The sequence below is a fragment of the Phyllobates terribilis genome, unplaced genomic scaffold (genome assembly GCF_046119375.1).
Source record: "Phyllobates terribilis strain yellow unplaced genomic scaffold, ASM4611937v1 Scaffold_38__1_contigs__length_12584779, whole genome shotgun sequence".
NCBI lineage: Eukaryota > Metazoa > Chordata > Amphibia > Anura > Dendrobatidae > Phyllobates > Phyllobates terribilis.
The window spans coordinates 8,787,732-8,810,000 of record NW_027362798.1 but is presented as its reverse complement, the minus strand read 5'-3'; the positions used below and the strand labels follow the sequence as shown (position 1 = coordinate 8,810,000).

The window sequence follows — 22,269 nt, the reverse complement described above, 5'->3', positions numbered from 1 at the left end:
CTTTCTTCCCTGTGCTCCAGCGCTGTTTCCCGTTCTGCTGGAGGCCGGGGGAGGAGTGCGGCGCCGAAGTACGCGTGTGCTCATACCACGCTGTCCGGCTCCATTTTGCTGAAGACACATTGCAAATGTGTCTTCAGTAAAATGGCGCCGGATAGCGCTATGCGCATGTGCCGATTTCAATGCCTCCCTCTTCCCCCGGACTCTGGACCGAACAGAGGCGCCGCGGTAGCGCTCATCCCGGTCAGGTAAGTATGTAAGTATGGCGCCAGAGATCGCGGTATGTGTTCAGTGTATACGCATACCTCGATCTCCAGCACCATACACTCCTCTTACCTGTAACGGCTCCATGCGTTCTTCAGTCTGGAGCCAGACTGTGCAGGCGTGTCGCACTAGCGCAGACTATAAAGGCTTCAGACAGAGGGACGCTTGTAGCGTTATATTATAGATACTCTATATGTATGTATATATATATATATGTATACTGTATATGTGTATATGCATACTGTATGTATATATACAGTACAGACCAAAAGTTTGGACACAACCTCTTATTTAAAGATTTTTCTGTATTTTCATGATTATGAAAATTGTACTTTCACATTGAAGGCATCAAAAGTATGAATTAACACATGTGGAATTATATACTTAACAAAAAAGTGTGAAACAACTGAAAATATGTCTTATATTCTAGGTTCTTCAAAGTAGCCACCTTTTGCTTTGATGACTGCTTTGCACACTCTTGGCATTCTCTTGATGAGTTTCAAGAGGTAGTCACCGGAAATGGTCTTCCAACAATCTTGAAGGAGTTCCCAGAGATGCTTAGCACTTGTTGGCCCTTTTGCCTTCACTCTGCGGTCCAGCTCACTCCAAACCATCTCGATTGGGTTCAGGTCTGGTGACTGTGGAGGCCAGGTAGCACCCCATCAGTCTCCTTCTTGGTCAAATAGCCCTTACACATCCTGGAGGTGTGTTTGGGGTCATTGTCCTGTTGAAAAATAAATGATGGTCCAGCTAAGCGCAAACAGGATGGAATAGCATGCTTCTGCGAGATGCTGTGGTAGCCATGCTGGTTCAGTATGCCTTCAATTTTGAATAAATCCCCAACAGTGTCACCAGCAAAGCACCCCCACACTATCACACCTCCTCCTCCATGCTTCACGGTGGGAACCAGGCATGTTGAGTCCATCCGTTCACCTTTTCTGCGTCACACAAAGACACGGTGGTTGGAACCAAAGATCTCAAATTTGGACTCATCAGACCAAAGCACAGATTTCCACTGGTCTAATGTTCATTCCTTGTGTTCTTTAGCCCAAACAAGTCTCTTCTGCTTGCTGCCTGTCCTTAGCAGTGGTTTCCTAGCAGCTATTAAACCATGAAGGCCTGCTGCACAAAGTCTCCTCTTAACAGTTGTTAAAGAGATGTGTCTGCTGCTAGAACTCTGTGTGGCATTGACCTGGTCTCTAATCTGAGCTGCTGTTAACCTGCGATTTCTGAGGCTGGTGACTCGGATAGACTTATCCTCAGAAGCAGAGGTGACTCTTGGTCTTCCTTTCCTGGGGCGGTCCTCATGTGAGCCAGTTTCTTTGTAGCGCTTGATGGTTTTTGCAACTGCATTTGGGGACACTTTCAAAGTTTTCCCAATTTTTCGCACTGACTGACCTTCATTTCTTAAAGTAATGATGGCCACTAGTTTTTCTTTACTTAGAATTTGTATTATGGCAAGAAAAAAATAGCTAACAGTCAATTCAGTAGGACTATCAGTTGTGAATCCACCAGACTTCTGCACAACACAACTGATGGTCCCAACCCCATTTATAAGGCAAGAAATCCCACTTATTAAACCTGACAGGGCACACCTGTGAAGTGAAAACCATTTCCGGTGACTACCTCTTGAAGCTCATCAAGAGAATGCCAAGAGTGTGCAAAGCAGTCATCAAAGCAAAAGGTGGCTACTTTGAAGAACCTAGAATATAAGACATATTTTCAGTTGTTTCACACTTTTTTGTTAAGTATATAATTATACATGTGTTAATTCATAGTTTTGATGCGTTCAGTGTGAATGTACAATTTTCAAAGACATGAAAATACAGAAAAATCTTCAAATGAGAAGGTGTGTCCAAACTTTTGGTCTGTACTGTATATGTATACTGTATATGGGTGTGTATATATGTATACTGTATATGGGTGTGTATATGTATACTGTATATGGGTGTGTATATATGTATACTGTATGTGTGTGTATATATATGTATACTGTATATGTGTGTGTATATCTATACTGTGTATATATGTATACTGTATATGGGTGTGTATATATGTATACTGTATATAGGTGTATATATATGTATACTGTAGATGTGTGTATATGTATACTGTATATGGGTGTATATATGTATGCTGTATGTGTGTGTATATATATATGTACAGTGGTGGCCAAAAGTATTGGCACCCCTGCAATTCTGTCAGATAATACTCAGTTTCTTCCTGAAAATGATTGCAATCACAAATTCTTTGGTATTATTATCTTCATTTAATTTGCTTGCAAGGAAAAACACAAAAGAGAATGAAGCAAAAATAAAATCATTGATCATTTCACACAAAACTCCAAAAATGGGCCGGACAAAAGTATTGGCACCCTCAGCCTAATACTTGGTTGCACAACCTTTAGCCAAAATAACTGCGAACAACCGCTTCCGGTAACCATCAATGAGTTTCTTACAATGCTCTGCTGGAATTGTAGACCATTCTTCTTTGGCAAACTTGTAGTGAGCTGGCCGTCTCTGGCTGTTCTGTGATAATTGATATAGAGCCTGTTACAGAAGTGATTACACAGGATGATGTTGCCACCTTGTGGCCAGAGGTTGCACCTGCGCAGGGTGTGATGACAGAGAAAAAGACTGAGCCTCCTGTGTCCCGCCCTAGAGAGTCACGTGACCAAAGTGGGAAGCAGGAAAAAGCGCGCGCAGAGTCTGCTGTGGTCTGTGAAAAGAGCCAGGACGGTGTGCAGGCCCTCGTGTGTGGCGCAGGAGAGACTCTCAACGTGATTTCTTCTATCTGACACCATATCCTCGGAGCCTTCCCCAGCTCCTGCACTGCTGAAGGATTCAGCTGTTACACTCCCTGCTACTGGAGTGTGGACTACATAAGGGGACCCACCAGAGCTTCTATCCGGATCAGAGAGACTGTAAGCGGGACCTCTGGCGAGAGGCCGAAGTATCCCTTCCTTTGTTTCCGCGAATTCTGCTGTTCCTGTTTTTTCTCCGGCTGGGACGCCTTCCTGCAAAGACAGACAGGCCTGCGACGGGGGACACATCCTTCTGGAGTAAAGGACTGGTAACGTGTGAGTAGGGACAGTGAGGGTCAGCTTATCAGTACACGTTATTACTGTGCATATTTACGGTTGTCATTTATTGTTTTTTTTTCTTTGCTGTGTTAAAAATGTATGCGAGTAAAGATACGGTTGTCAAGATAGAGTCTGTGTGTGGGGATCTTGCTGGGCCAGATCATAGATACCAATGCGCGGCCTTGCCCGCGGTCACTTCAAACTGCTCCAGGTCCCTGATATTTGAAGGGAGCCTTCTCCAAGCTGCCATTTTGCGATCTCTCCACAGGTGTTCTATGGGATTCAGGTCTGGACTCATTGCTGGCCACCTTAGAAGTCTCCAGTGCTTTCTCTAAAACCATTTTATAGTGCTTTTGGAAGTGTGTTTTGGGTCATTGTCCTGCTGGAAGACCCATGACCTCTGAGGGAAACCCAGCTTTCTCACACTGGGCCCTACATTATGCTGCAAAATTTGTTGGTAGTCTTCAGACTTCATAATGCCATGCACACGGTCAAGCAGTCCAGTGCCAGAGGCAGCAAAGCAATCCCAAAACATCAGGGAACCTCCGCCATGTTTGACTGTAGGGACCGTGTTCTTTTCTTTGAATGCCTCTTTTTTTTTCCTGTACACTCTATGTTGATGCTTTTTCCCAAAAAGCTCTACTTTTGTCTCATCTGACCAGAGAACATTCTTCCAAAACGTTTTAGGCTTTCTCAGGTAAGTTTTGGCAAACTCCAGCCTGGCTTTTTTATGTCTCGGGGTAAGAAGTGGGGTCTTCCTGGGTATCCTACCATACAGTCCCTTTTCATTCAGATGCCAACGGATAGTATGGGTTGACACTGCTGTACCCTCGGACTGCAGGGCAGCTTGAACTTGTTTGGATGTTAGTCGAGGTTCTTTATCCACCGTCCGCACAATCTTGCGTTGAAATCTCTCGTCAATTTTTTTTTCCGTCCACATCTAGGGAGGTTAGCCACAGTGCCATGGGCTTTACACTTCTTGATGACACTGCGCACGGAAGACACAGGAACATTCAGGTCTTTGGAGATGGACTTGTAGCCTTGAGATTGCTCATGCTTCCTCACAATTTGGTTTCTCAAGTCCTCAGACAGTTCTTTGGTCTTCTTTCTTTTCTCCATGCTCAATGTGGTATACACAAGGACACAGGACAGAGGTTGAGTCAACTTTAATCCATGTTAACTGGCTGCAAGTGTGATTTAGCTATTGCCAACACCTGTTAGGTGCCACAGGTAAGTTACATGTGCTGTTAATTACACGAATTAGAGAAGCATCACATGATTTTTCAAAGGGTGCCAATACTTTTGTCCACCCCCTTTTTTAGGTTTGGTGTGGAATTATATCCAATCTGGCTTTAGGACAATTCTTTTTGTGTTTTTTTCATTGAAGACAAATTAAATGAAGAGAATAATACCAAAGAATTTATGATTGCAATCATTTTCAGGAAGAAATTGAGCATTATCTGACAGAATTGCAGGGGTGCCAATACTTTTGGCCAGCACTGTATACTGTATATGGGCGTGTGTATATATATATGTATACTGGTATGTGTGTGTATATGTGTGTATATATGTGTATATATGTATACTGTATATGTGTGTATAGATGTATACTGTATATGTGTGTATATATGTATACTGTATATGGGTGTGTATATATATATATATACAGTATATGGGTGTGTATATATATATATACTGTATACTGGGTGTGTATATATGTATACTGTATAAGTGTGTATATATATGTATACTGTATATGGGTGTATATATATGTATACTGGTATATGTGTGTATATATGTATGCTGTATATGGGTGTATATATGTATACTGTATATGTGTGTATATATGTATACTGTATATGTGTGTATATATATGTATACTGTATATGGGTGTGTATATGTATACTGTATATGTGTGTATATATATGTATACTGTATATGTGTGTATATATATGTATACTGTATATGGGTGTGTTTATGTATACTGTATATGTGTGTATATATGTATACTGTATATGTGTGTATATATATGTATACTGTATATGGGTGTGTTTATGTATACTGTATATGGGTGTGTATATATGTATACTGTATATGTGTGTATATGTATACTGTATATGGGTGGATATATACAGTACAGACCAAAAGTTTGGACACACCTTCTCATTTAAAGCTTTTTCTGTATTTTCATGACTATGAAAATTGTACATTCACACTGAAGGCATCAAAACTATGAATTAACCCATGTGGAATTATATACTTAACAAAAAAGTGTGAAACAACTGAAAATATGTCTTATATTCTAGGTTCTTCAGAGTAGCCACCTTTTGCTTTGATGACTGCTTTGCACACTCTTGGCATTCTCTTGATGAGCTTCAAGAGGTAGTCACCGGAAATGGTCTTCACTTCACAGGTGTGCCCTGTCAGGTTTAATATGATAAAGTGCTTTATTCTTTGTCAGGTCCAGGGGTCCTGTAGAATGTGAATCCCTGAGGAACAGCGGATCCTTGGCTTGTGCCAAGACAGAAGAAAAGTTGCTGAACACTTGGTACCCCAACGTGATCAATCTATTTGCCAATCAAGATGCCCTGCAGTTGATTAATGCGGACAAATTGGATTCCTTTTATAACTGCGTCTCGACTAGCGGGGTGCCTCAAGGGTCTGTCTTGGGCCCTATATTATTTAATATACTTATTAATGATCTAGTGGAAGGGTTGCATAGTAAAATAGCAATATTTGCAGATGATACTAAACTTTGTAACGTAGTTAATACAGATGAGGATAGGGCACAGCTACAGGAGGATTTAGATAAATTGGGGAGTTGGGCCAAAAAATGGCAAATGGGGTTCAATGCCGATAAATGTAAGGTCATGCACATGGGAAAGAAAAACAGCAGTCACCCATACATATTAAATGGGAAACCGTTGGGGAAATCTGACATGGAGAAGGACCTGGGCGTCTTGGTTAACAGCAAATTAAATTGGAGTGCCCAGTGTCAGGCAGCAGCTGCGAAGGCAAATAGAGTCATGGCATGCATCAGAAGAGGAATAGGGGCATATGATGAGAACATTGTTCTTCCTCTGTATAAAGCGCTGGTAAGGCCGCACTTAGAATATTGTGCACAGTTCTGGGCTCCGGTACTCAGGAAAGACATATTGGAGCTAGAGAGGGTACAAAGGAGGGCGACTAAGGTAATAAAGGGAATGGAGGGACTAGAATACCCAGAGAGGTTGTCCAAATTAGGCCTATTTACGTTGGAAAAGAGAAGGCTTAGGGGAGACCTCATAAACATGTATAAATACATCAGGGGGATGTACAGAGATCTCTCCCATGACCTGTTTATACCAAGGATGGTGACAAAGACGAGGGGGCACACTATGCGTCTGGAGGAAAGGAGGTTCCTGCACCAGCATAGAAGGGGATTCTTTACGGTCAGAGCTGTGAGACTCTGGAATTCTCTGGGAGAGGAAGTGGTGATGTCCAACTCACTTAATGAGTTCAAGAGAGGACTGGACGCCTTTCTTGAGAACAATAAAATTACATCTTATGCTTAGTGATAGTTAATTAATCCAGGGATTTAATCTGACTGCCAGATTGGAGTCGGGAAGTGAATTTTTCCTCAATGATGTAAATTGGCCTATACCGCATGGTTTTTTTTTGCCTTCCCCTGGATCAACGCTGCGGAATAGCTGCAGTGTACAAGAAATAGGCTGAACTGGATGGACGCTTGTCTTTTTTCGGCCTTTTAAACTATGTAACTATGTAACACTTATGTCCAAGCAGGTAAAGGCGGCTGCAAGATCCGTGATATATAAGGATTCATGTTCATTATTGTATCTCTGGATCAGACATAGACTCAGAGTGATACAACTAAATAGACCCTATAGGGGTAAAGTTGGCATATCCGGGGGGAAATATATCCCAGATTTGCCAAACTGAGCCAACTCATGAAACACATGGGTACATAGGAGAAGAAAGAGTTAATTGGCGTAAAAAATATAAATTTTTATTCCATCAAGTTAAAAAACGTACATAGTAAAAAGAGAAATGACATAATACGGATAGTATAAAGACACTAATTAGATTACCAATGTAGCAAGATATGTTACAAAGTATACATATATGGTCACGCATATGGTCACAGTGGGACATGAGCAATATAGATAATATAGCATAAGGTTAGTATATCAAGACAATCCAATGAGTGTAATAATATATCAAAAAGTAATCCAGAAGTATTCCATAGTCATTGGATTTACACTTGCCATATGCATCAGGTATCCATCTAAATAATGCTCCTGCCCACAAATAATCAGATACATGTCACATAAAACATTTTTTAAGGTAGTCTCTTACCACAAAGAGTGCCAAAAAGGAGGGTAAAGTGCATAAAGGAGCGCACAGTGGCAGAGTGGTATTCCCATCTCATATATTTATGGCACTTCCACAGTCTGAGGACGCACATTCGGCTGAAGTATATTGCTGCGCAGGGACATGCCGGGTCCCTGAGCTGCAATGCATGCCGCCAGCCAATCAAAGGCCAGTAGCTGATGTCGGCGTGCCAGTCACGAGCGACGCATGGAAGTGACGTCATGCGCTGCCCTTGCCGGCACACTGAAATCAGCTACAGAAGAAGACGCCGCATGTCGTGGGAGCGCAGGAAGGTAAGAAGAATCATTTATTTTTGTTTATTTAATGTATTACAAAAGAACAACAGAACATTATACCAGGAAAGGGCCAAGGATGGGGAGCATTAGACAAGGAAGGGGCTCAGGGTGGGGAGAATTAGACAAGGAAGGGGCCCAGGATGGGGAGCATTATATAAAGAAGGGGCCCAGGATGGGGAACATTATACAAGGAAAGGGCCCAGGATAGGGAGCATTATACCAGAATGGGGGTCATTATACCATGACATGGGCCAGGATGAAGGACATTACACCAGGAAGGGCACAAGGATGGAGGTCATTATACCAGAATGGGGCCTAGGATGGGGGACAGGATACCAGGATGGAGGACATTGTTATAGGATGGGGGACATTGTACCAGGATTGGGGACATTGTTACAGGAAGGGGCCAGGATGGGGGACATTATTACAGTAAGAGGCCCAGGACCAAGGACATTATACCAGGAAGGAGCCCAGGATTGGGACGTTATTGCTGAAAGGGGCTCAGGATGGGGGGTATTATACACAGAAGGTGGATATTATAACAGGAAGAGGCCCAGGATCGGGGATATTATAACAGGAAGGGGCGCAGGATGGGGAACATTATACCAGGAAGGGGCCTAGAATGAGAGACATTATTATAGGATGGGGCTACAATGGGAAACATCCAAGGCAGGGACGAACACGCGCATCATTATCGGATCTAGAATGCTACAAGGGCCCATACATCTGACCAACATGCTGGTGGGGGCCCAGGTCCAAATTTTGCACATCTGCAGGAACATGGCATATGGCTTAACAGTATGTCATATGTTGGGAAGGGGTTAAGCTACAGCACATTACATAGCCTCTTGCAGCTATATCAATGGAAAAATTAAAAAATGTATGGCTTTTTGAAGAAGGGAAGGAAAAAATGCAAAACAAAAAATGATCCGGTCCTGAAGGGATTAAGGAGTTCCCACCCACAGTAAATGTTGTCACTCAGCTTAAAATCTTCACTTGCTTATTAGCAGAAGCTAAGGTTTCATTAGGATCTCCGAGGCTAAAGTTACATGCGGCTCAGCTTACATGTAAAGGGGATGGTATCAAGGAGTCTCACCAAACTTTCCCTACAAATGTCCAACAATTCAGAATTCATATCCATTGATAATTTATCTTCTAAAATGATAGCATTTTTTTTCTATCCTTTTCATTTTATGTGTAATTAACTTTTTGCTCTCCTCCTTTAAGCAATGGGAGGAACGACTGATAAGGATCCAGGAAACCATTGATGAATGGCTGAAGGTGCCGACCCAGTGGCTTTAATCTTCTCTTCTGAGGACATCATGCAGCAAATGCCTGAAGAAGGACGCTTATTCCAGACTGTGGACAGAAACTGGAGAGAGATCATGAAACATTGCGTTAAAGACCCGAAGGTAAATGGATGCTTCATGGTGGACTGATACAAGAAAGCACGGTCATCTTGCATCCAGGATTGATGTTTTCCAAGAGTCCGTGTCCTGATGCTTCCATCACAAGGATCCCGGGTTATGGGGCTCCGCACTGCCTGGACTCCAGCCTCCCGCATCTTCTATTTTCTATCCAAATAGGTTCTAATTTTTCTTTTAATATAAACTATTGGCACAATAGTCAATGAATGTGACCTTTTTTCAGTCTCTATAACTATATAATGGAATCTTACTTATGGGCTATCTACTTTGTTTTAGGTTTTAAGCGCCACTTCTCTGACCGGACTTCTGGAGAAACTTCAGGACAGCAATGTGCTTCTGGATAAAATCATGAAAGGGCTGAATGCCTATCTGGAGAAGAAGAGGCTTTTTTCCCACGGTATAGTCCTTTCACTTGTTGCAATGATTGTATATATTCCTTAAATATTTTTTTTTCTTATTTAAACGCATTGAAATCATTTTTGTAATTGGATTTCATTAATAATTTTGCACTGTTTGCCTTCTATTGGCTCTGTGTTGCGCTGGCTATTGGACTTATTTTTAATCTGTCTTTTTTCAGCTCCTCTTAGCCGATTTATGACCACAGATCACATCAAAGCTGAATGTGCAGGAAACAAAAAGCCTAACGGTGCAACATTTTTAATGAAACTGAATTGTCGCAAATACTCGCAATTAAATGGGTATTCCCATCTCCAAGATCCTATCCCAATATGTAGTAGGCGTAGTAATAATAATAATATTAGCAAATACCTCCAATTAGAAGTGTAGTATAGTTCTTCTGATTCACTATGTCGCTTTCCCCATGTGCAAGGCATTGCAGTAGCTTCGGTATCCATGGTTACGACCACTCATATAGTGACAGTTATTTGCTAGTGGTCGTAACCTAAGCTACTGCAATGCCCTGCACATGGGGTAAGCAACAAAACAAATCAGAAGAACTATACTAAACTTCTAATTGGAGGTATTTGCTAATATTATTATTATTACGCATACTACATATTGGGGTAGAATCCTGGAGATGGGAATACACATTTCAGTTAAATAAAAAAAAGTTCCCAAAGCTGGATAGCCCCTTTAAGCTAACCATACGCATGACATATGAGATACCCGTGGTCTGAATGGTTATTTGGCTATTTCTCCTGACTCCCACCTATTCTGCTGAACAGTCATGTGGTTTTAATGGGGAGAGAGGAGAAAGTCGGTACTGGACACCTCCGGCAGCGGGTTATCTCCCCTGAGAACCAAAAGACCGGGTATTGAAATCCCATCTGCCCGATCCTTCTGGCCCTGACATCCTCTATCGGGGGAGAGTCAGGAGACCCCCATACACATCAGTGGGTAGGCCGGTCCTGCTGCAATCGTCAGGTTTAAACTATTTTAATCCAATGTGTATGGGGACTGAATCTTTACTTTAAAGCTTTGCTTTTCTATTTTCTCACATAGACACTAATACAAATGGCGCCTGACCCAATACTTTAATGACATCTTTATCATATTGTGCATTTTCGCTTTAGCTTTTTCTTCCTGTACAACAATGAAATGCTAGAAATTCTCTCTGAGACTAAAGATCCTCTGCGGGTCCAACCACATCTAAAGAAGGGCTTTGAAGGCATAGCAAAGCTGGAGCTCCTTCCTAACCTGGACATCAAAGCCATGTACAGCACCGAGGGGGAACGCGTAGAGCTCATCCAGACCATCTCCACCTCCGAGGCTCGGGGGGCCGTGGAGAAGTGGCTCATCCAAGGGGAAGATGTCATGTTAAGGAGCGTGCATGATGTTATTGCTCGGTCACGAATGGTACGGATCTACCTACAGACCAAAAGCATTAATTGGAACTAATCTAGTCTATATATATAATCGTCTTATCCCGTCTGTCTGTCTGTCTGTGTGTCTGTCTGTCCAGGAAATCCCGCGTCGCTCATTGGTCCGGCAGCGGCCAATCAGCGCCGGGGGATTTCTAAAAAAAGATGGCGGCCGTTAGCGGCTCATCTGCGGGACGGAGCTGAGCGGCGATGCAGCCAGGAGATGACTGGCGCAAGGCGCTCATCTCCCGGCCGGCAACAGCAGAAGGAACCCGACCGACGGACCCATCTGCGGGATGGAGATGCAGCCGGAAGATGAGCGCCGCGAGGCGCTCATCTCCCGGCCGGTAGCAGCGGAAGGACCGCCGGCGTCGCTGACCTCCATGCGGAAGGGAGGACCGGGGAGCGGCGCTGCGGGTCGGGATACTTCTGCTGTGAGCGCCCGCTATGTCCCGGGTTCTCGCAGCGGAAGTAGCCGCACAGGCAGCGCCGCTCCCCGGTCCTCACCAAGACGATTCGATGATTGATCGCGGTCTTCGGACCCGACCAATCACTGATCTTAGCGCAAAACTTAAACACCGCTGTGCTGATTGGTCGCCGACGCTGCCCGCGACCAATCACCGATCTTGGCTCCACATTTAAACACCGCTGTGGTGATTGGTCGCGGCCGATATTTAAATTTGGCGCCAAAATCGGTGATTGGTCGCGGCCGATATTTCAATTTGGCGCCCAAATCGGTGATTGGTCGCGGTCAGCGTCCCCGACCAATCAGCACAATAGTGTTTAACTTTGGCGCCAAGATCAGTCATTGGTCGCGGGCCAAGACAGCGACCAATCACCGATTTGTGCGGCACTTTTAAATAGCGTCCGTGACCAATTGGATGTCAGCGCCGCTCCCCGGTCCTCCCTTCACACCCTAGCCGCATGGATGTCAGCGCCGCTCCCCGGTCCTCCCTTCACACCCTAGCCGCATGGATGTCAGCGCCGCTCCCCGGTCCTCCCTTCACACCCTAGCCGCATGGATGTCAGCGGCGCTGCCTGTGCGGATACTTCCGCTCCGAGAACCCGGGACATGAGCGGGCGCTCGCAGCAGAAGTATCTGGACTCGCAGCGCCGCTCCCCGGTCCTCCCTTAACACCCTAGCCGCTGATGTCCCCACTGTATCCGCATGGTCTTACAAAGGTCCGGACATTTGTGTTAAAAATCGCTGATTGGTCGCTGGCGCTGCCCGCGACCAATCACCGATTTGGGCGCCAAATTTAAATATCAGCCGCGACCAATCAGCACAGCGGTGTTTAAATGTGGAGCCAAGATCGGTGATTGGTCGCTGGCGCTGCCCGCGACCAATCACCGATTTGGGCGCCAAATTTAAATATCGGCCGCGACCAATCACCGATCTTGGCTCCACATTTAAACACCGCTGTGCTGATTGGTCGCAGCTGATATTTAAATTTGGCGCCCAAATCGGTGATTGGTCGCGGGCAGCGCCAGCGACCAATCAGCGATTTTTAACACAAATGTCCGGACCTTTGTAACACCATGCGGATACTGTGGGGACATCAGCGGCTAGGGTGTGAAGGGAGGACCAGGGAGCGGCGCTGCGGGTCGTGATACTTCTGCTCCGAACGCCCGCTCATGTCCCGGGTTCTCGGAGCGGAAGTATCCGCACAGGCAGCGCCGCTGACATCCATGCGGCTAGGGTGTGAAGGGAGGAACGGGGAGCGGCGCTGACATCCAATTGGTCGTGGACGCTATTTAAAAGTGCCGCACAAATCGGTGATTGGTCGCGGTCTTGGCCCACAACCAATCACGGATCTTGCCGCATAAGTTAAACACTACGGTGCTGATTGGTCGCGGACGCTGACAGCGACCAATCACCGATTTTGGCGCCACATTCAAATATCGGCCGCGACCAATCACCGATCTTGGCTCCACATTTAAACACCGCTGTGCGGATTGGTCGCGGACGCTATTTAAATGTGGCACCAAAATCGGTGATTGGTCGCGCCCAGCGTCGGCGACCAATCAGCACAGCGGTGTTTAAATGTGGAGCCAAGATCGGTGATTGGTCGCGGCCGATATTTGAATGTGGCGCCCAAATCGGTGATTGGTCGCTGTCAGCATCCGCGACCAATTAGCACCGTAGTGTTTAACTTTGGCCGCAAGATCAGTGGTTGGTTGCGGGCCAAGTCGGCGATCAATCACCGATTTGTGCGGCACATTTAAATAGCGGCCGCGACCAATTGGATGTCAGCGCCGCTCCCCGGTGCTCCCTTCACGCCCTAGCCGCATGGATGTCAGCGCCGCTGCCTGTGCGGATACTTCCGCTCCGAGAACCCGGGACATGAGCGGGCGCTCGCAGCAGAAGTATCCCGACCCGCAGCGCCGCTCCCCGGTCCTCCCTTCACACCCTAGCCGCTGATGTCCCCACAGTATCCGCATGGTGTTACAAAGGTCCGGACATTTGTGTTAAAAATCGCTGATTGGTCGCTGACGCTGCCGCCGACCAATCACCGATTTAGGCGCCAAATTTAAATATCGGCCGCGACCAATCACCGATCTTGGCTCAACATTTAAACACCGCTGTACTGATTGGTCGCGGACGCTATTTAAATGTGCCGCCAAAATTGGTGATTGGTCGCGCACAGCGTCGGCGACCAATCAGCACAGCGGTGTTTGAATTTGCCGCCAAGATCGGTGATTGGTCGCGGCCAGCGCCAGCGACCAATCAGCGATTTTTAACACAGATGTCCTGACTTTTGTAACACCATGCGGATACTGTGGGGACATCAGTGGCTAGGGTGTGAAGGGAGGACCGGGGAGCGGCGCTGCGAGTCCGGATACTTCTGCTGCGAGCGCCCACTCATGTCCCGGGTTCTTGCAGCGGAACTATCCGCACAGGCAGCGGCGCTGACATCCATGCGGCTAGGGTGTGAAGGGAGGACCGGGGAGCGGCGCTGACATCCAATTGGTCGCGGCCGCTATTTAAATTTAAATGTGGCGCCAAAATCGGTGATTGGTCGCGCCCAGCGTCGGCGACCAATCAGCACAGCGGTGTTTAAATGTGGAGCCAAGATCGGTGATTGGTCGCGGCCGATATTTAAAATTGGCGCCCAAATCGGTGATTGGTCGCGGGCAGCACCAGCGACCAATCAGCGATTTTGAACACAAATGTCCGGACCTTTGTAACACCCTGCGGATACTGTGGGGACATCAGCGGCTAGGGTGTGAAGGGGGGACCGGGGAGCGGCGCTGCGGGTCGGGATACTTCTGCTCCGAGCGCCCGCTCATGTCCCGGGTTCTCGCAGCGGAAGTAGCCGCACAGGCAGGGGCGCTCCCCTGTCCTCTCTAATACGATTCCGCTCCCCGCTCCTCACCAATACGATTCGCTGATTGGTCGCGCTCTCCACACCCGACCAATCAGTGATCTTGGCGCTAAAGTTAAACACCGCTCTGCTGATTGTTCGCGTCCGCTGCCCGCAACCAATCACCGATTTGGGCGCCACATTTAAATAGCGGCCGCGACCATTCACCGATCTTGCCGCCACATTTAAACACTGCTGTGCTGATTGGACGCGGACGCCGGACGCGTCCAATCAACGAGATTGGCGCCAAATTTAAGCAACGCTCTGCTGATTAATCGCGGTCGCTGGCCGAGATCAATCAGCAGTATTGGCGCCAAATTTAAACCTCACTCTGCTGATTGGTCGCAACCACCGGCCGCGACCAATCTGCGTTTTTGGTGCCAAATTTAAACAACGCTCTGCTGATTGGTCACGGTCGCCGGCCGAGACCAATCAGCAGCATTGGGGCCAAATGTAAACCCCGCTGTGCTGATTGGTCGCGGTCGCCGGCAAAGACCCATCAGCATTATTGGTGCCAAATTTAAACCCTGCTCTACTGATTGGTCGCAGCCGCCAGCCGCGACTAATCAGCGATTTTGGTGCCAAATTTAAACACCGCACTGCTGATTGGTCGCGGCCGCCAGCCGCGACCAATCAGCGAGATTGGCGCCAAATTTAAACAACGCTCTGCTGATTGGTCGCTGTCGCCGGCCTCGACCAATCAGCGATTTTGGCACCAAATTTAAAGAATGCTCTGCTGTTTGGTCACGGCCGGCGACCAATCTGTGATTTTGGCGCCGAATTTAAACCCCACTCTGCATCGCTCTGCTGATTGGTCGCGGTCGGCGGCCATGACCAGTCAGCAGTATTGGCGCCAAATTTAAACACCGCTCGGCTGATTGGTCGCGACTAATCAGCGATTTTGGTGCCAAATTTAAACACGCTCTCCAGTCCTCACTAACACGGTTCGCTGATTGGTCGCGGCCGCCGCCCGCGACCAATCATCGATATTGCTGCCAAATTTAAACACCGCTTTGCTGATTGGTCGCGGTTGCCGAACGCGACCAATCAGCGATTTTGGCGCCAAATTTAAACACAGCTCTGCTGATTGCACCCGGTCGGCCGCATACCTATTCTAGAATACCCGGTGCATTAGAATCGGGCCACCATCTAGTTCTTTTATATTTGTATAAGATTATTTGGCGGCAGTGAATGATTTGTGGATGATGTATCTCTTGCAATAGAGCCAGGTAGCAGATCTTCTACCTGCAATCGGTAGAAATGAATTTGCTAGATAATACTAGTAAGGTTGTCCCTCTCTTAAATGCTTCTGTCAACGTAATTTAACTTTCTTTTTTAAAAGGCATACCCTGCGACTGCAAGAAAAGACTGGGTGAGGGAATGGCCGGGCAGGTCGTGCTCTGTGTGTCTCATGTTCTGGACAAGTGAAGTGCATGAAGCTATCGGCAGTGGCCCGGAGGTACGGCATAAGCTCCTTTACTGATCAAGGTTGCTTCACTATAAACAGTCATGGCCGGAAGTGTTGGCACCCTTGAAGTTGTTCCAGAAAATGAAGTATTTTTCCATAAAAAATTGCATGTGTATTTTCTGTTATACACATGTTTATTTCCTTTGTATGTATTGGAACAACACAAAAAAAGGCAAATTGGATATAATTTCACACAAAACCCCATAAATGGGTCGGACAAAATTGTTGGCATCTTTCCAAAATTGTGGGTAAACAATTTTGTTTCAAGCATGTGATGCTCGTTCAAACTCACCTGTGGCAAGTAAAAGGTGCGGGCAATATGAAAATCACACCTGAAACCTGATACAAAGGGGAAAAGTTGACTCAGTCTTTGCGTTGTTACGTGCCACACTAAGCAGGGAGAACAGTAAGAGGAGAAGAGAACTGTCTGAGGACTTGAGAACCAAAATTGTTGACTAATATCTTCTTTTTGTGTTGTTCCAATATACACAAATGAAATAAACATGTGAACAACAAAACGTGTAATTGTAATAATTTTCTGGGAGAAATACATATATATACATTCATAGACAGACTTCATGAGTTCTCCTGCTAATAGACTGTCATACCCAGAGACGCAGCTTATAGGAGTTTCCAGGGGGGGATATACCATTGGTGCAACAGAGGTAAGGGGACCCACATTCACATCCAAAGATGCAAGCAGCTTATTTCACAGTACGTTATTAGACTGCAAAGAGCCCATGTAGTGTTCTTGCCCAGGGGTCTTCTCCTGGGGGTTGCAGTTGTACAGCGGCTCAATATCTTGAAGGTACCCAAAAGGCTCCATAGTATTGTTGGGATTTTGCATTGATTCATGCATCTTGTCTAGAGATGCGCAACTAAATTTGCAGGACCTTGGTCTAAGAGAGCAGGTTAGTAGTCTGTGGCTGTTGGATGGGAGCCTTGCTAACCGCCTCTTACATGCCGGCATCCCTGGCTCCTCTTTTGATTAGCCGGCCAGGCGTGATGTCATTTGTGCCTCACACCACAACTATGACATCGACATCAAAAGAGGAGCCGGAGATGCCGGTTCACGGGGCTCCGGTCCTGCGGCCGTGGAATACTGACCGGACTGTTGGACCAGAGTCCTGCAAATCCATTCGCTCATCTCTACTCTCGTCATATCTACCAATAAGGGAAGACATTGTATGGGATTTCCCATAATACCAGCATAAAATGAATCCATCTGCATTGAGTTTTCCATGCTGTTTGTAGCAGGGTTTTATAGAGGTACATCTGGGTATTTGGAGCAATTTGCGAGGAGGCAAATTGTCCCAGCAGACTCGCAGCACATTGGGGGCTCTCGTCACCATAGAGGGGCACGCTCGTGACGTGGTCAGGGAAATGATCGAAACAGGTTTGTGCAAACATCATGGCTGGCAGCAAACTTTCCAATACCATGTTCTATTTATTATACACTACATGGAGAAAGGTATTGTGCCCCCTCCACATTACACCTACAGGGGCTTTTATGGCCTCCTATTCTAATCCATATCCAGGATGTTAATATGGAGTCCGTCCCTCTACAGATATCACAGCTCAGTATGCCGAGCACCTTCATACATTTCACCATATTCCTATGTTCTTTCCATATCTATGTTATGTTCCCCCCTCTTTTCTTTGAGTTTTCATAGGACACAATTGATCTTGTCACAGTAAAGCAATCTTGGGGTGTACTTACAATGACGTCTATGGGGCAGTAGTCATTTCTGCATATTGAGATGGTGGTCCCTATATAGGAATGTTTTGGCATCTGTAGGTGTCGGCATCCCCTGTATTTGACTCATTGCCACAATTGATCTTCTTTATAGTCAGTGGTTTGGATGGCCTAGGTGCGGTTTGTAATATTTTCTATCAATGGTGTGTGTGCTCTCCTCTGTGCAGTGTCGTTCTATAACCATGGATGGACTAATAAAGGGGTTTTATGTCAATTCCTTTAATGACCTTTTGTTCGGTTTCTTTGTAGGTATTATGTCATTCTCCGAGTGGTCAGCCATTCTAAGCCTGAGCAGACATATGGCAATGTAATTGATGTGTGCCTGACATTGTTCTTCCCTATGTGGCGGTGACATATTTATGCTGCCATTCTCCAGTATTTGTTCTAATTAATCATCCTAAAGGTGTTTAGTGGGGTTGAGGTTGAGAACGTGTGGGAAACAGTTCTGCTCTTCTATTCCCTTAGGGTTGGAAGCTACAATTGTTTAAAATGTCTTGTGCTGAAGCATTAAGATATCTTTTCACTGGAACTAAGGGGCCTAGACCACCCCCTAAAAACAAGGCCATACCTCCACCACCAAACTGCCCAGCGGGCACAATGCAGTTAATAGGGTAACGTTCTCCTGGCATTCACCAAATCCAGACTCGTCCATCAGATGCCAGATAGAGAAGTGTGATCCGTCACTGCACAGAACAGGTCTCCTCCAGAGTCCTGTGGTGGCGGCTTCACACCACTCCATCCGACGCTCGGCATCGTGCTTGGTGATGTAAGGCTGCATGCAGCTGCTCGGCCATAAAGCTCCAGGCGGGGGCGCAGTGTTTGCGGTGATGTTGTTACCAAAGTAGATCTGGACTCTGCAGTTATGGAGTCAGGAGAGCGTTCTGCCCTCTGCTCCTCAGCACTCAGTGACCCCGCTCTGTAATGTTCCGGGGTCTCCTGAGGTGCTGCAGTTCCTTCCACTCCTTAATAATATCACTCACATGTGATGGGGGAAGATTTAGGAGGGAAGAAATGTAATATCCAGACTTGTTACCCCGGTGGCTCCTATTACAGGACCGCGCTGGTATCAGAGAGCTCTGCACCACCAGCCGTTCTGTCATATGTTAGTAACAGCACACAGCATGGGAGGGCGGATGTTATACACCGGGGGGCGTGGGGATTGATGTTATACACTGGTGGGGGGCGAGAGTCTTAATGTTATACAAGGCCGAGGGGCCAGATGTTATACCCTAGGGGTACGAGGGGCTAGATGTTATACTGTCCGAGGGCTGGATGTTATACACTGAGGAGCAAGGGGACGGATATTATATACCGGGGTGAGGGGACGGATATTATACACCGGGGGGCGTGGGGACGGATATTATACACCAGGGGCGAGGGGACGGATATTATACACCAGGTGCGAGGGGACGGATATTATACACCAGGGGTGAGGGGACAGATATTATACACCAGGTGCGAGGGGACGGATATTATTCACCAGGGGCGAGGGGACGGATATTATACACCAGGGGCGAGGGGACGGATATTATTCACCAGGGGCGAGGGGACGGATATTATACACCAGGGGCGAGGGGACGGATATTATACACCAGGGGCGAGGGGACGGATATTATACACCAGGTGCGAGGGGACGGATATTATACACCAGGGGTGAGGGGACGGATATTATACACCAGGGGTGAGGGGACGGATATTATACACCAGGGGCGAGGGGACGGATATTATACACCAGGTGCGAGGGGACGGATATTATACACCAGGGGTGAGGGGACGGATATTATACACCAGGGGCGAGGGGACGGATATTATACACCAGGTGCGAGGGGACGGATATTATACACCAGGGGTGAGGGGACAGATATTATACACCAGGGGCGAGGGGACGGATATTATACACCAGGTGCGAGGGGACGGATATTATACACCAGGTGCGAGGGGACGGATATTATACACCAGGGGTGAGGGGACAGATATTATACACCAGGGGTGAGGGGACAGATATTATACACCAGGTGCGAGGGGACGGATATTATACACCAGGGGTGAGGGGACGGATATTATACACCAGGGGCGAGGGGACGGATATTATACACCAGGTGCGAGGGGACGGATATTATTCACCAGGGGCGAGGGGACGGATATTATACACCAGGGGCGAGGGGACGGATATTATACACCAGGGGCGGGGGGACGGATATTATACACCGGGGCGAGGGGACGGATATTATACACCGGGGGGGCGAGAGGCCAGATGTTATACACAAGGGGGAGGGAGCGAGGGGACAGATGTTATACACCGGGGCTGGGGGCCGGATATTATGCAAAGAAGGGCTTGGGGTTGGATGTTATACAGTGGGGTTGAGGGGATGGATTTTATACACTGGCGGGGGGGGGGCGAGGGGACGGATATTATACACCGGGGGGGCGAGAGGCCGGATGTTATACACCAGGGGGAGGGAGCGAGGGGACAGATGTTATACACCGGGGCTGGGGGCCGGATGTTATACCCTGGGGGCCAGATGTTATGCAATGGAGCGCTTGGGGTTGGATGTTATACAGTGGGGTTGAGGGGATGGATTTTATACACTGGCGGGGGGCGAGGGGAGAGATGTTATACTAAACTAGGGGCGAGGGGTGGATGTTATACACCGGGGGAGGCGAGAGGCCGGATTTTATAAACTGGGGGCTGAGAGTCCGGATATTATACACCGTGGGCAATGGGACTAAATGAAAAAAGCAGAATTCGGTGACTAGGAGTTTTGTCCTATAATGTATGTGCATTTGCCTTCCCTTTAGAAACTCTCCCTTGTGATTCTGCAGTGTCTTAGAGGTTGACTATCTTTTCCTACATTCCTCAGGAGTTTCTCATGAACAGACTTCCGGTGGCTTGCCCAACTCCGCTATTACTGGGAGAATGAGAATGCGAGAGTGCGAATCATCAACTGCAATGTGAAGTCCGCCTATGAGTACCTGGGCAGCTCCCCACGCCTGGTCATCACTCCGCTCACTGACAGATGCTAGCGGACTCTGCTATGATGTGATGGGTTATGCTCAGAAATGTTTTTGACTTTTGTATGATGCATGAAACTTATTAGCAATTATTATTGATATTTCATACCAGTTCTTTCATGTTTCATTGGTAGATCGGTGCTTTTTATCTAAATCTTGGTGGAGCTCCAGAAGGTCCGGCCGGCACAGGAAAAACTGAGACCACCAAAGATTTGGCCAAGGCGCTGGCCGTGCAGTGTGTGGTCTTTAACTGCTCTGATGGTTTGGACTACATAGCAATGTCAAAGGTACATACAATGTTAAGCTGCTCCATTGCAGATAATAAACTGACTCCATCCGATGTTCTGCTGACATCTTTTGATTATATAGTACAGACCAAAAGTTTGGACACACATTCTCATTTAAAGATTTTTCTGTATTTTCATGACTATGAAAATTGTACATTCACACTGAAAGCATCAAAACTATGAATTAACACATGTGGAATTATATACTTAACAAAAAAGTGTGAAACAACTGAAAATATGTCTTATAGTCTAGGTTCTTCAAAGTAGCCAAGAGGTAGTCACCGGAAATGGTTTTCACTTCACAGATGTGCCCTGTCAGGTTTAATAAGTGGGATTTCTTGCCTTATAAATGGGGTTGGGACCATCAGTTGTGTTGTGCAGAAGTCAGGTGAATACACAGCTGATAGTCCTACTGAATAGACTGTTAGAATTTGTATTATGGCAAGAAAAAAGCAGCTAAGTAAAGAAAAACGAGTGGCCATCATTACTTTAAGAAATGAAGGTCAGTCAGTCCGAAAAATTGGGAAAACTTTGAAAGTGTCCCCAAGTACAGTTGCAAAAACCATGAAGCGCTACAAAGTAACTGGGTCACATGAGGACCGCCCCAGTAAAGGAAGACCAAGAGTCACCTCTGCTTCTGAGGATAAGTTTATCCGAGTCACCAGCCTCAGAAATCGCAGGTTAACAGCAGCTCAGATTAGAGACCAGGTCAATGCCACACAGAGTTCTAGCAGCAGACACATCTCTACAACAACAGTTAAGAGGAGACTTTGTGCAGCAGGCCTTCATGGTAAAATAGCTGCTAGGAAACCACTGCTAAGAACAGGCAACAAGCAAAAGAGACTTGTTTGGGCTAAAGAACACAAGGAATGGACATTAGACCAGTGGAAATCTGTGCTTTGGTCTGATGAGTCCAAATTTTAGATCTTTGGTTCCAACCACCGTGTCTTTGTGCGACGCAGAAAAGGTGAACGGATGGACTCTACATGCCTGGTTCCCACCGTGAAGCATGGAGGAGGAGGTGTGATGGTGTGGGGGTGCTTTGCTGCTGACACTGTTGTGGATTTATTCAAAATGGAAGGCATACTGAACTAGCATGGCTACCACAGCATCTTGCAGCGGCA

At 46.6% G+C, this 22,269-nt stretch overlaps 1 protein-coding gene across 2 annotated transcripts in view; it reads left to right on the top strand.

The window, feature by feature from the left end:
• Positions 1-21,293, top strand: part of LOC141182966 (dynein axonemal heavy chain 12-like) — a 23,265-nt gene extending 1,972 nt beyond the window's left edge. Inside the window, exons 2-7 of one of the 2 annotated variants that reach the window (XM_073661028.1) lie at positions 5,650-5,756; positions 9,238-9,422; positions 9,714-9,834; positions 10,970-11,252; positions 15,965-16,081; positions 20,708-21,293. In XM_073661028.1, coding sequence (XP_073517129.1) covers positions 10,995-11,252; positions 15,965-16,081; positions 20,708-20,767 — 435 coding nt within the window. In that variant the 5' untranslated portion in view covers positions 5,650-5,756; positions 9,238-9,422; positions 9,714-9,834; positions 10,970-10,994 and the 3' untranslated portion in view covers positions 20,768-21,293. The remainder of the gene's footprint in view (positions 1-5,649; positions 5,757-9,237; positions 9,423-9,713; positions 9,835-10,969; positions 11,253-15,964; positions 16,082-20,707) is intronic. The other variant, XM_073661029.1, reaches the window with a different exon arrangement.
• The last annotated feature ends 976 nt before the right edge of the window (positions 21,294-22,269 follow it).